The sequence below is a fragment of the Rhinichthys klamathensis genome, unplaced genomic scaffold (assembly GCF_029890125.1).
Source record: "Rhinichthys klamathensis goyatoka isolate OS25496 unplaced genomic scaffold, OSU_Roscu_1.1 h1tg000043l_1, whole genome shotgun sequence".
Taxonomy (NCBI): domain Eukaryota; kingdom Metazoa; phylum Chordata; class Actinopteri; order Cypriniformes; family Leuciscidae; genus Rhinichthys; species Rhinichthys klamathensis.
Window position 1 is genome coordinate 1149996 of NW_026606590.1, and position 15023 is coordinate 1165018.

Below are 15023 nucleotides of genomic sequence, written 5' to 3' on the forward strand. Positions count from 1 at the left end.
GTACGTGTTCGTGTGCGTGTTCATATGTGTGTACGTGTTCGTATGCGTGTTCATATGTGTGTACGTGTTCGTATGTGTGTTCATATGTGTGTACGTGTTCGTATGCATGTTCATATGTGTGTACGTGTTCGTATGTGTGTTCATGTGTGTACGTGTTCGTATGTGTGTTCATATGTGTGTACGTGTTCGTATGCGTGTTCATATGTGTGTGCGTGTTCGTATGTGTGTTCGTATGCGTGTTCATATGTGTGTACGTGTTCGTATGTGTGTTCGTATGCGTGTTCATATGTGTGTACGTGTTCGTATGTGTGTTCATATGTGTGTACGTGTTCGTATGCGTGTTCTTATGTGTGTGCTTGTTCGTATGCGTGTTCTTATGTGTGTACGTGTTCGTATGCGTGTTCTTATGTGTGTACGTGTTCGTATGTGTGTTCATATGTGTGTACGTGTTCGTATGTGTGTTCTTATGTGTGTGCTTGTTCGTATGCGTGTTCTTATGTGTGTACGTGTTCGTATGTGTGTTCGTATGCGTGTTCATATGTGTGTACGTGTTCGTATGTGTGTTCATTTGTGTGTACGTGTTCGTATGTGTGTTCATATGTGTGTACGTGTTCGTATGCGTGTTCTTATGTGTGTGCTTGTTCGTATGCGTGTTCTTATGTGTGTGCTTGTTCGTATGCGTGTTCTTATGTGTGTACGTGTTCGTATGTGTGTTCATATGTCTGTACGTGTTCGTATGTGTGTTCATATGTGTGTACGTGTTCGTATGCGTGTTCATATGTGTGTACGTGTTCGTATGTGTGTTCATATGTGTGTACGTGTTCGTATGCGTGTTCGTATGCGTGTTCATATGTGTGTACGTGTTCGTATGTGTGTTCATATGTGTGTGCGTGTTCGTATGCGTGTTCGTATGCGTGTTCGTGTTCGTATGTGTGTTCGTATGCGTGTTCATATGTGTGTACGTGTTCGTATGTGTGTTCATATGTGTGTACGTGTTCGTATGTGTGTTCATATGTGTGTACGTGTTCGTATGCGTGTTCATTTGTGTGTACGTGTTCGTATGTGTGTTCATATGTGTGTACGTGTTCGTATGTGTGTTCGTATGTGTGTTCATATGTGTGTACGTGTTCGTATGTGTGTTCATATGTGTGTGCGTGTTCGTATGCGTGTTCATATGTGTGTGCGTGTTTGTATGCATGTTCATATGTGTGTGCTTGTTCGTATGCGTGTTCTTATGTGTGTACGTGTACGTATGTGTGTTCATATGTGTGTGCTTGTTCGTATGCGTGTTCACATGTGTGTACGTGTTCGTATGTGTGTTCATATGTGTGTACGTGTTCGTATGCGTGTTCATATGTGTGTGCTTGTTCGTATGCGTGTTCTTATGTGTGTGCGTGTTCGTATGTGTGTTCGTATGCGTGTTCATATGTGTGTACGTGTTCGTATGTGTGTTCATATGTGTGAACGTATGCGTGTTCATATGTGTGTGCGTGTTCGTATGCGTGTTCGCATGTGTGTACGTGTTCGTATGTGTGTTCATATGTGTGTACTTGTTCGTATGCGTGTTCATATGTGTGTGCTTGTTCGTATGCGTGTTCTTATGTGTGTGCGTGTTCGTATGTGTGTTCGTATGCGTGTTCATATGTGTGTACGTGTTCGTATGTGTGTTCATATGTGTGAACGTATGCGTGTTCATATGTGTGTGCGTGTTCGTATGTGTGTTCGTATGCGTGTTCATATGTGTGTACGTGTTCGTATGTGTGTTCTTATGTGTGTACGTGTTCGTATGTGTGTTCTTATGTGTGTACGTGTTCGTATGTGTGTTCATATGTGTGTGCGTGTTCGTATGCGTGTTCATATGTGTGTGCGTGTTCGTATGTGTGTTCGTATGTGTGTATGTGTTCGTATGTGTGTTCATATGTGTGTGCGTGTTCGTATGTGTGTTCATATGTGTGTACGTGTTCGTATGCGTGTTCATATGTGTGTACGTGTTCGTATGTGTGTTCATATGTGTGTGCGTGTTCGTATGTGTGTACGTGTTCGTATGTGTTGGTATGTGTGTTCATATGTGTGTACGTGTTCGTATGCGTGTTCATATGTGTGTACGTGTTCGTATATGTGTTCATATGTGTGTGCGTGTTCGTATGTGTGTACGTGTTCGTATGTGTGTTCGTATGCGTGTTCATATGTGTGTACGTGTTCGTATGCGTGTTCTTATGTGTGTGCGTGTTTTCTTATGCGTGTTCATATGTCTGTGCGTGTTTTTTTATGCGTGTTCATATGTGTGTGCGTGTTTTCTTATGCGTGTTCTTATGCGTGTACATGTTCGTATGTGTGTTCGTATGTGTGTTCGTATGTGTGTTAGTATGTGTGTTAGTATGTGTGTTCGTATGCGTGTTCATATGTGTGTGCGTGTTCGTATGCATGTTCATATGTGTGCGTGTGTTCGTATGTGTGTTCATATGTGTGTGCTTGTTCGTACGCATGTTCATATGTGTGTGTGTGTTCATATGTGTGTTCATATGTGTGTGCTTGTTCGTATGCGTGTTCTTATGTGTGTACGTGTTCGTATGTGTGTTCGTATGCGTGTTCGTATGCGTGTTCTTATGTGTGTACATGTTCGTATGTGTGTTAGTATGTTTGTTCGTATGCGTGTTCATATTTGTGTGTGTGTTCGTATGCGTGTTTGTATGCGTGTTCGTATGCGTGTGTGTTCATATGCGTGTTCATATGTGTGTGCTTGTTCGTATGCGTGTTTGTATGCGTGTGCGTGTTCATATGCACGTGTGTTCATATGCGTGTGCGTGTTCATATGCATGTACGTGTGTGTTCGTATGCGTGTGCGTGTGCGTGTGTGTTCGTATGCGTGTGCGTGTGTGTTCATCTGCGTGTGTGTGTGTGTGTGTGTGTTCAAATGCACGTGTGTTCATATGCGTGTGCGTGTTCATATGCATGTACGTGTGTGTTCGTATGCGTGTGCGTGTGCGTGTGTGTTCGTATGCGTGTGCGTGTGTGTTCATCTGCGTGTGTGTGTGTGTGTGTGTTCAAATGCGTGTGTGTGTTCATATGCGTGTGTGTGTGTGTGTGTTTGTATGCCTGTGTGTGTTCATATGTGTGTTCGTATGCGTATGCGTGTGCGTGGTCGTATGCGTGTTCGTGTGTGTGTTTGTATTCGTGTTCGTATGCATGTGTGTATGTGTGTTCGTATACGTGGTCATATACGTGTGTGTGTTCGTATGCATGTGTGTGTGTGTGTGTATGCGTGTGTGTGTTCGTATGCGTGTGCGTGTTCGTATGTGTGTGTTTTCATATGCGTGTGTGTGTTCGTGTGTGTGTGTGTGTGTTCATATGCGTGTGTGTGTGTGTGTGTGTGTTCATATGCGTGTGTGTGTGTGTGTGTTCATATGCGTGTCTGTGTTCATATGCGTGTGTGTGTGTGTGTGTGTGTGTGTGTTTGTATGCGTGTGTGTGTTCATATGTGTGTTCGTATGCGTATGCGTGTGCGTGGTCGTATGCGTGTTCGTGTGTGTGTTCGTATTCGTGTTCGTATGCGTATGCGTGTGCGTGTTCGTATGCATGTGTGTTTGTATACGTGGTCATATGCGTGTGTGTGTTCGTATGCATGTGTGTGTGTGTGTGTGTGTGTATGCGTGTGTGTGTGTTCGTATTTGTGTGCGTGTTCGTATGTGTGTGTTTTCATATGCGTGTGTGTGTTCGTGTGTGTGTGTGTGTGTGTGTGTGTTCGTGTGCGTGTGTCTGTATGTGTGTGTGTTCGTATGCGCGTGTGTGTTCATATGCGTGTGTGTGTTCATATGCGTGTGTTTGTATGCGTTTGTGTGTTAGTATGTGTGTGTGTGTGTGTGTGTGTGTGTGTTTGTATGCGTGTGTGTGTGTTCGTATGCGTGTGTATGTGTGTTTGTATGTGTGTGTGTATTCGTATGCGTGTGTGTGTATGTGTGGTTGTATGCGTGTGTTTATTCGTATGCGTGTGTGTGTGTGTGTGTGTGTGTTAGTATGCGTGTGTGTGTGTGTTTGTATGCGTGTGTGTGTTCGTATGCGTGTGTATGTGTGTTTGTATGCGTGTGTGTATTCGTATGCATGTGTGTGTATGTGTGGTTGTATGCATGTGTTTATTCGTATGCGTGTGTGTGTGTGTGTGTGTGTGTGTTTGTATGCGTGTGTGTGTTCGTATGCGTGTGTATGTGTGGTTGTATGCGTGTGTGTATTCGTATGCATGTGTGTGTATGTGTGGTTGTATGCATGTGTTTATTCGTATGCGTGTGTGTGTGTGTGTGTGTGTGTGTGTGTGTGTGTTAGTATGCGTGTGTGTGTGTGTGTTTGTATGCGTGTGTGTGTTCGTATGCGTGTGTATGTGTGGTTGTATGCGTGTGTGTATTCGTATGCATGTGTGTGTATGTGTGGTTGTTTGCATGTGTTTATTCGTATGCGTGTGTGTGTGTGTGTGTGTGTGTGTGTGTGTGTGTGTGTGTGTGTGTGTGTGTGTGTGTGTGTTAGTATGCGTGTGTGTGTGTGTTTGTATGCGTGTGTTTATTCGTATGCGTGTGTGTGTGTGTGTGTTTGTATGCGTGTGTGTATTCGTATGCATGTGTGTGTATGTGTGGTTGTATGCGTGTGTTTATTCGTATGCGTGTGTGTGTGTGTTTGCTTCAGAAGGCCGTCCTGCTGCTTGACATTCAACGAGTGCAAAACAAGTCCTAAATAATGCAGAGGACATTCTCATCTGAGAGCAGGAGGACGAGAGACTGCTTCACACTCTTCTGAAAAAACATGAAAAAACTCTGAACAAACACGTCACAATGTTCCTCATTTAAATAATTCATATGCAGAATAAAGGGGCGGGGCCTGGTTGAGTTAGTCAGTAGTGTGTTAAACTGGCGGTTATGGAAAGGGGCGGGGCATTTCCCAAACACTCTCGAAGCGCTCGACCAATCACAACACACTGCTCCAGCCGACCAATCAGAGCACAGTGTGCTTTTCAGAAGGAGGGGCTTCATAGAGACAGGAAGTAAACAGAGCTTTACTGACAGACTGGGAAGAGAGGAGCCGCAACAATGGAGAATATGAGGAGAATAATCAACATTCAAGCAGGAGAACCTGTTCTAGTAGAGACCAAACACAACATCAAAACAGTGTGAAAGGTTGTGTTAACATGGTAAAATAATACCAGCGTTACAGGATTAATGTCAACGCACTAACACAGACTCATCAGGTTGCATTACACAACATACTGAGTGTAATTCTGCATAAAAAGACAAACATACAGTATAATAAAGCAGAGAATCCACTTCATCAATTTCTCGTTTCTCGTTCCTCATCCAAAACAATCTCTAAAGACCTCAGCGTTAATTCAACACTAAACCGATGAGTTTAAAGTGATCAGTCCAGGTCCAGCTCTACATGTGCATTATTAATTATTCACACTAATTACTCACGCCTACTAAATCAAGCATCACCATTACTAATGTTGATTGGAACTAACTAACCGAAGCAAACGGAACCATAAAGATTTATTTGTGGGTGTTGATTGAATTTAAAGGTGCAGTGTGTAATATTTAGGAGGATCTGTCGACAGAAATGCAATATTACATACATAACTATGTGTTCAGTGGTGTATAAAGAGCTTACATAATGAACAGTTCAGTGTTTATTAGCTTAGAATGAGGCGTTTCTCTCTACACACACCGCGGGTCCGCTTACACCGACATGTTTCTACGGTGGCCCTGAACGGACAAACATGTTTCGTCACTATGTTGTTCTTCATGATAAGAAGCTGCTAAAGTCAGCGAATAAAACACTGACACAACGATGAACAAGTAACAATTTGCAATAACATCGTATTACTGAATAATTAAGTAAACATAATTACTTAATTTATCTTTGTAAAGAAACCTCATTGCGTAACTGGCGACTCTTTGCTGTCTCAGACGACGACATCACTTCCTGTCGGCCACCGGAACTACTGTTGGGTGCAATTCACAACCTCACCACTAGATGCTGTTCAAACTTACACACTGCACCTTTAAGACTAATAATGAGGGATGTATTTAGTCATTTTTTGTCTCATATCGTTAAGTTCATTCTCTGCTGTCTTCATAAGGACTGACTGTCTTCATCAGTGACTGATTGAGTTTAAGACTCATAATAAGGGATGCATTTTTTGTGCAAAGAGACATTTTTTAAAATCGTTAAATCTGTCATTGAATCGTTCTCTGCTTCATGTCTTCACCAGTGTTGCTCTTCTTCGTTCGGTGTGGGTGTCGATGGATCTCAGACTCGTTCTCCCGGGGATGAAGATGAGGGGATAATGAGAGCCATAGGGAAGTGAGAGGAGTAATGAATCTCTTCCTCTACTCTCTCTCGGAGACAGTGGCGTCTGCCGGCCTTCATCACCTCCACAATTCATCTCTGCGGAAAACAAGCCACTGACCCGCGGCCCTCGAGACCAAACGCACACACCACCAAAACAAGACAGAACAAACGGCCGGGACGAAACGCTCCACGTAATTGACCGAATCAAGACATCCACAATTGAAAGCAGAGCTCGAGAAGCCTAGAAACCAGTGTTTTGCTCCGCTAGTACTGGAGAACAGCAGAACATGTTTCTCTTCAGCTGCTTTCATATAAAGAATAATATCATTAAAGCCCCCCTGTGGTGGAAATCACACTTTTAATGTTGTTTATACGTCTATGTGGTGTTTTTATTACGCTTTAAGACAAACTGTAGCTGCCGTCAAAGCCAACATATATATATCAGTTCAATATGGTTTACAGTTCAAATATAAATATATATAAGAGCAGTGGTTAAATTGGCTTTTATAGGGAGGGGGAGCCTGTATTTACGGTGAATGGTCATCATTCAAAATCGCGCCGTAAAATGACTAATGTGTTTTTACACCAAAGAGGCTCTTTTTCCAGTATTAATGTGTAAGGTAGGGTTGAGTACATATTTAAACAAAGAGAAATACATTACAATTCACTTCTTTTTTTTTACCTTTAATGTTAACAGACAGCAACGGATTTCACCCTCGGGAAATGTATGAAATTTAACATGTTTGAAAATATTGGTTGGGAAATATCTTTTAAAACAAGAAAAAATGTTGCTTTAAAAGAATCAGGGCCAATTTCTTTGGCAGTTTGTTGTTTGATTCAATGACACCGACACGCAGGGCCGTACGGGGGGTTTTATAAATAAAAGTTCCAAAAAATGACCTTGCTAGGGGGGTTTGGGGGCATGGCCCACCGAGAAAATTTTGGTTTTCCTGATCTCAACATGTGTTGTGAATTAATTAGAATAGAAATGTTTAAATAATTATCTTTAATAATAACAGAAACAGTGTTGTCATTTATAAGGTTGTTCAGCTTTAAGAAAAGTTTACCCAAAATGCTTAGGGGGCTGAGCGCGCAGATAGGACCAGAGAGAGAAGAGAGAAAGGAAAATGACTCCATGTTTGTGCGCTGTATCAATGTGTAATCCCGTTGATTAACTTCAGTAAACAGTTCGTTTTATTTAATTCAAGTCGTCAGTGGTCATTACTGCTTGTTAAGGAAGAAAAGATACGACAATCTTTGGTGCCGAAACCCGGGATAACTTGCAGGCAACATCCGAAATGGCGGAGCGACTTGAAAGACTACTCAGAAAACGGAGAGCTGTACGCGGTTCCACGACGAGACTTTTGCAAGACGTAGAAACAGAGGTTGGCAAAGAAGATCCGATCGTTGACAGATTATGTGAACTGTTAGCCCTGTTATCTGCAAAAGAGGAAACGCTACTGGAGTTGAATCGCGAAATACAGGAGTGTACAGAAATGGATGATTTGGAAAATGAAGTTGTTAATGCGGAGGAGTATGGAGAGCGAGTCGTCAGCGCGAAAGCTCGCGTGCAGCGCGTGACGCAGAGAATCCGGGAAAGCACTAACAGCAGGCCGTGTGACGCAGTGCCATTGCAGCGCGGACAAACAGTTAAGTTACCCAAGTTAATTATCAGCAAGTTCAGCGGTGAAATTAGCTTGTGGCAAGACTTTTGGAATCAGTTTGAAACCGCTATTCACAGAAACGACGCGCTGAGCAAAACAGAGAAGTTTAATTACTTAAAGACATACGTAACCGGCGCTGCTTCAAAGGCAATAGCGGGACTGATGTTGACAGACAGCAATTACGATCACGCGATCGATCTGCTTCAGAACCGGTTCGGAAGAAAGGATCTGCTCATTAATACGCATATGACCAAGTTGTTGAATCTCTGCCCAGTAAAGAAATCACACGATGTGAGTGCTCTGAGACAACTTTATGATGAATGTGAAGTACAGATCCGTAGCTTAGAATCGCTGGGTGTTGCATCAGAGGCATACGGCAGCCTGCTATGCCCTGTTCTGCTACAGATGATTCCAGATGACATTACTCTCCAGTACAGTCGCCAAAGAGGAACCAGTGATGAATGGAAGGTCTCAGAAGTTATGGAATTTCTACAGAAAGAGATTTTGAGCAGAGAAAGAGCCATGCAACTGATTATGCCAGGTAATTCCAAAGACAGCCAGAGCTATCAAAAACCATTTAAAAGACCAGACACATCAATTGAAATGAAGCAGAAAAAGCATCACATGCCGTCAGCTGCAGTACTGCAAACCACCAGTCAAAGAATACAGATATGTCTTTTCTGTGACAGTGCAGCACACAAAACAGAACTGTGTCCAGGAACTGATATTGCTGCTCGAAAAGTAAAATTGATGAAACTGGGACGTTGCTTTGTTTGTCTTGGGCCGAAACACATTGCAAGATTCTGTAAGGCCAAGGTGTGCTGTAATGTGTGTGGAGGCAGACATCATAGTGCTGTGTGTGAGAAAGGAGAAACAAACACTTTAGACACTGAAAACAAAGATGATGTAGTTTCTTCATTTGCTTCGCATTCTGTTAAGATACAGCCCAATAAACAGAACACTGTGCTTCTTCAGACTGTAAGAGCATGGGCAGAAGGACCTGGTGGACGTAAAAGCATTCGCTGCCTACTGGATGGGGGCAGTCAGAGAAGCTTCATCAGTGAGAACACAGTAAGAGCTTTAAAATTGCCTGTGACAAAGCAAGAAACGTTCACTCTTCATACTTTTGGCTCTGCAGCACCAGTAACATCAAGGCGCAACACAGTGAAAGTCATTCTACAAAGCATCTGGAACAAAGAGCAGAAGGTGGAAGTAGAAGCGCTCGAGACCCCCCAAGTGTGCACTGCTGTGATGAAGATTCCAGGTGAGCACATCCAAGCAGAGTTGAAACGAAAAGGCTTGCAGTTGGCAGACTACCCGGACCCCAGCACTTGTGATACAGAGTTGTCCATGCTGATTGGTGCAGACTATTATTGGCATATAGTGTCAGGCCAAGTGGAAAGAATCACAGATGCACTTGTGGCCATTGAGAGCATTTTTGGATGGTCAGTGCAGGGCCCAGTCACAATGTCCAGTGTTTCCGACACAGCATGCATGCACATACAAATTAATGAAGACACGCTGGTCTCAGAACGTCTGAAAGCCTTCTGGGAAATAGAGTCCCTTGGCATTACCATGCAGCAGACAGACAGCCCTGAAGAAGAGGAGGCTCTTCACATGTTTGAAAAAACTACTCAGTACAAAAACGGGCGATATGAAGTTGAGCTGCCATGGCGACCTGACAAACCAGAACTCCCAGATAACTACAGAATCGCAAGAAAAAGATTTGAAGGACTTAAAAGAAAGTGGCGGTCAGATGTAGTGTTGTATCACAGATATAATGAAGTCGTGAATGAATACCTTAAGCAAGGCATCGTCGAAGACGTGATGGAGGATGGATCGGCTCCAAACACTGTAAAGTATTACATGCCTCATCATGCTGTTCTTCGGGAGGACAAGGTAACAACAAAGCTCAGAGTAGTGTTTGATGCTTCATCACATGACATTGGCTTTCCATCATTGAATGACTGTCTACTTACTGGTCCTAACCTGAATCCAGATCTGCTCAGCATACTAATAAAATTCAGACTGAATGAGATTGCATTTACCGCAGACATCAAGAAGGCCTTCTTGCAGATTTCTCTTGCTGAGAAGGACAGAGATGCAGTGCGGTTCCTCTGGCTCACTGCACCACCCCATGAAGACGCAGGTGAGACGCTGCGTGTGCTACGGATGACGAGAGTGGTGTTTGGAGTGTCCCCCAGCCCATTCCTCCTGGCAGCTACAGTGAGAAAGCATCTGAAGGAATATGAAGACCAACTTCCTGAGGTAGTAAAGATAATAAAAGAATCACTTTATGTTGATGACTTAATCTCAAGTGCAAGTGATGTTGAAAATGCCTTCTCCATAACTACTGGTGCAAGGGAGATTATGTCTGCAGCTGGCATGGACCTTTGCAAGTGGACAACCAACTGTGCTGCATTGAAGGAGAAATGGAAGACGACAATGAGTGAACCTTCAGAGGAGACAGAAACGCATGGATCAGTGCTGAAGGTACTAGGTTTGGTATGGAGAACAAAAACAGATGAATTTGTCTTTGACCTGACTGCACTGCTGGATGCTGTAGCTAAAAGAGAGAATACTAAAAGAAGTGTTCTAAAGCTCTCTGCTCGCATATTCGACCCAATAGGCTTTCTTACCCCATTCACTGTGCGAGTAAAATGCCTCTTCCAAGAGATGTGGATTCGAGGCCTTGGCTGGGACGAGGAGCTGCCCACTGATCTTGCACAAGAATGGAAAGGATGGTGTTCAGAACTTCCACAGATCCACCACATACACATTCCTCGTTGGTATGGAATAAAATCAGTGCACAGACACGACGCACATCAACTCCACGTGTTTTGTGATGCAAGCGAGAAAGCTTATAGTACTGTCGCTTACCTGCTGCGAGTAGCTGAGGATGGAGCAAAGACCACATGCCTTGTTGCTTCTAAGTCCAGGGTAGCCCCCCTGAAGAAGATCTCACTGCCCCGTCTTGAGCTGATGGGAGCAGTGATTGGAGCAAGACTAGGAAACAGTCTGTTAAAGCCTCTGAATCTGGAGCTACATCAAGTTCATATGTGGACGGATTCGATGATTGTGCTGCAGTGGATTCGCAGTCCAGCTCACAAATGGAAACAGTTTGTGTCAAACCGAGTTTCAGAAATCCAGTCTTTAACTAATCCTGCAATGTGGTCTCACTGTAAAGGCAAGTTCAATCCTGCAGACCTTCCCACCAGAGGTCAGACTGCAACTAACCTGAAGGAAAGTGAACTGTGGTGGAAAGGACCTTCATTTCTGACTGCACTGAATCAATTGGAAGAGAGCGATGAAAATCAAAGCGATGAAGATGTGACTAGTGAGCTAAAGCAAGGTCAGCAGGTCATCGTGCAACTCAGTAGCGGCAGTGACGAAAAGGGAATGGAACCTGTGCTGGATTTACTGAAGTACAGTAAGCTGAAGCGAGTTCTGCGAGTCACCGCTTGGATCAAGCGGTTTGTGCACAATACAAGTTCAAGCTCCAAAATGCGAGGTGAGTTGACTGCTGATGAAATGTTTGAGGCCGAGAAGTACTGGATAAAGGTGACACAAGATAGCAGCTTTAGTTATGAAATCAATTTGCTGAAAGCTGGTAAGACCCTGAATGCAGATTCAAAAATCAGAGACTTAAAACCTTTCCTTGACGAAGATGAATTGCTCTGTGTTGGAGGCAGACTGCAACAGTCAGACTTTAGTTACAGAGAAAAACATCCATGGATTCTGCCCAACAAAGACAGATATTGTGAGCTGCTGGTTCAGCACAACCATGAATTTATCATGCATTCTGGTCTGAGAGACACACTAGTACAAATTAGAAGTAGATACTGGATTTTGCGAGGCAGACAAATTGTGAAAAGTATTGTGTCAAAATGTACTGTGTGCAAAAGATTTAAAGCAAAGCCCGCACAGCAGGACACGGCTCCATTACCCCGAGACAGAATATCAGAGACCCCCCCATTTGAAGTAACTGGCATAGACTTTGCAGGTCCACTGTATGTGAAGAATGATAGTGCATTATGCAAGGCTTATGTTGCTCTGTTCACATGTGCTGTCACTAGAGCAGTGCATTTGGAGCTGGTTTCAAGTCAGTCAACAGAAAGTTTCTTGTTAGCACTCAAGCGATTTGTTTCCAGAAGAGGGCTGTGCAAGGTCATCTATTCAGACAATGCTAAAACCTTTAAGAGAGCAAACCAAGACCTTAGTGAGCTGTGGAAGGCCATCAAAGATCCACAAATTCTGGAATACTTCTCAGGGAAGGGCATCACTTGGCGTTTCATTGTAGAACGAGCAGCCTGGTGGGGTGGATTTTGGGAGAGGCTTGTAAGGTCTGTGAAAACGAGCCTGAGAAAGGTGCTAGGAAAAGCATCGCTTACCTTTGAAGAAATGTCTACACTCCTTGCAGAAGTAGAGGCCACACTGAATTCCAGACCCCTCACCTTTGTACACAATGAGATCGACGAGCCGCAGCCACTAACACCAGCACACTTCTTGGTTGGTGAACGACTCACTTCACTGCCTCCAAAACCATTTCCAGCAGACTATGATCATCCCACTGTGAGTAAAGAGGATATGACAAAGAGGTGGAGATACAGGAACCGACTCATGACCAACCTGTGGAATCGCTGGAGGAAGGACTATCTACTGGACCTGAAATCTGCACATTCCTGCAAAACACAGAAACCTACTGAGTTGAAGATGGGTGACATTGTTCTCATAGGAGATGCCAACATGCCGAGACAAACCTGGAAATTAGGAAAAATTGAAGAGCTGTTTCCAGGCCGAGATGGCAAAGTTAGATCCTGTGCTGTTCGCACATCCACAAGGACTGTGTTAAAGAGACCCGTTCAATTGCTTTATGCATTAGAGATTTAAGTTGATGAACATTTGTTCATGGGGGGAGGATGTTGTGAATTAATTAGAATAGAAATGTTTAAATAATTATCTTTAATAATAACAGAAACAGTGTTGTCATTTATAAGGTTGTTCAGCTTTAAGAAAAGTTTACCCAAAATGCTTAGGGGGCTGAGCGCGCAGATAGGACCAGAGAGAGAAGAGAGAAAGGAAAATGACTCCATGTTTGTGCGCTGTATCAATGTGTAATCCCGTTGATTAACTTCAGTAAACAGTTCGTTTTATTTAATTCAAGTCGTCAGTGGTCATTACTGCTTGTTAAGGAAGAAAAGATACGACAACATGTCCATTTTAAGGTGTTTTGAAGGCCCAAAAAAATTAATAAAAAAAGGACAACAGTAGCTTTAAAAGCATGTCAGTGGTCAGCATGAAGAAGGCCTATTTGATCAGATAACAGATTCTTTAACATGAGAATCAGTTTAAATGTTGCAATGAGTGAGCCACACTATAAAATGGAAATGCAGAATGTTTATGCATATTGTTGACAATACACAATCACATATTCGAAACGGGAATGTCCTTAAATAAGAAATGATTCAAGGATTATTTTGTAGATGTTACATTTCAAACAAACGCCAATGCAATCATTCTGTGCCCAGAGGCATATGAGCAATTAGTATGAGCATCAAAGATCAGTTTCAGCTACTTTTCCTTTTCTAAATTAATAAATATTTTTGGACTAGCTAATCTGTTCATTTAATCAATGGTTCAATTGCTTACTCATAAAGACAGTCACTTGTCGCCGCCTTCCCGCTTAATGATGCAAGTTGCGCAAACACGAACAAGCGGAGTGATACAAACAGTGAAAAGTCGAACACATTCGAGGTCACGTTATACAAATATATTACAATAATAATGGCAATATATTTAATAGGGTGCTTGTGTTGTTAAATTGAGCTTATAGTATCCACTGTCTTTGATCAAACTGAGTATTTCTGTCGGTCATTTAAAACTTCTATCGACAAACAGCTGTTTAGATTAGCATCTTATCTCGCACGGTATGCTCGTTAACTGAAGTGAAGCGTCGCGTTGGGATTCGCGCTCGGCTCGCGCTTCTGTGAACATAAATCCCACTTACTTTGATTGGACTCAAACATTTTGACATTGACGTGCGGGTGCTCAGCTCAGACGAGAAGGTCAGTTATCGTTGCGATGGGCGAATCATTGCAGCACCAAATTCGAGTTAATATTAGCCAATTATTTCATAACTTTCATTATGTACACTCAACAAATTTTATATATTTGTTGCTGAAGGAGACGGAGCTGAGCTCCGGCAGGGTGTGTTGTGGACCCGAGGAGGCGGAGCTGCGCTCCGGTGCGCTCCTCTCCGCCCCAATTTAACCTATGAGGTTAACAATCATATGATTGAAATAAATCATTTATTTGTGTTACGCGACTGTGTTTGTAACAAGCCAATTAAGATATTATTTTACATGGCATACATTTATGCTTTATTTCTTAGTTTTCTATGTGATTTCTTGTCTGCAAGTATGTCAATAATTGGTTAGACTTTATTTTAAGGTGTCATTGTTACAATGTAATTATATATTTAAGTATTGAGTAATAATAATTAACAGCATGTACTTACTGGTTAGGGTAGGATTAGGGTTTGGTTGAGGGTTAGTTGCATGTAATTATGCATAATTTACTGTTATTACTTCGGTAAGTAGCCTACATATGTTTTATTTTTTAATGTCATAAACATTGTAGAAAAGCCATCATGCCAAGGTAATACACCAGGAAGACAACCTGGGGAAAAACACCCCTCGAGGAGATGGAGAGTGCAGCCGCTGAGGTCAAGGAAGGAAAGAAGTCTATAAGAGCAGCTGCAAGGGATAGAAATATTGACAAGCCTGACAAGATATTGACAAGATATTGAGGAGGAGGAGCCCTGTTTTAAAAATGTGGAATATTGAAGCCAAAATTTTAAAAACGCAGTGCAGATGCACAGCAGACTCAGATGAACGGCTAGTGCGGTCATTGGATGTGCTGCGGCAACTGCACAAACCTATGGCGAGGCGGCTCAGACGCAAGAACCAATAAGGCTGCTTCGCGCCCAGGCGTGTCAGAGCCCTCCAGAATGGGTGTGGCCTAAGCCTT

General features: G+C 42.9%; 2 protein-coding genes across 2 annotated transcripts in view; one reads left to right on the top strand and one right to left on the bottom strand.

Moving 5' to 3' along the window:
• Positions 1 to 6424, bottom strand: part of LOC130082311 (MAM domain-containing glycosylphosphatidylinositol anchor protein 2-like) — a 136999-nt gene extending 130575 nt beyond the window's left edge. The window contains exon 1 of the mRNA XM_056247164.1: positions 6373 to 6424. Within this exon, the coding sequence (XP_056103139.1) occupies positions 6373 to 6424 (52 nt within the window). The remainder of the gene's footprint in view (positions 1 to 6372) is intronic.
• A 1204-nt stretch (positions 6425 to 7628) lies between these two features.
• LOC130082312 (uncharacterized) lies at positions 7629 to 12970 on the top strand. Its single transcript, XM_056247165.1, has one exon. It carries the CDS (start codon positions 7629 to 7631, stop codon positions 12882 to 12884), a length of 5256 nt encoding a protein of 1751 aa, XP_056103140.1. The 3' UTR covers positions 12885 to 12970.
• The last annotated feature ends 2053 nt before the right edge of the window (positions 12971 to 15023 follow it).

Bases quoted from the DNA above. Each gene is read 5' to 3' on its own strand.
- LOC130082312 (XM_056247165.1), top strand. From the start codon at position 7,629: ATGGCGGAGCGACTTGAAAGACTACTCAGAAAACGGAGAGCTGTACGC.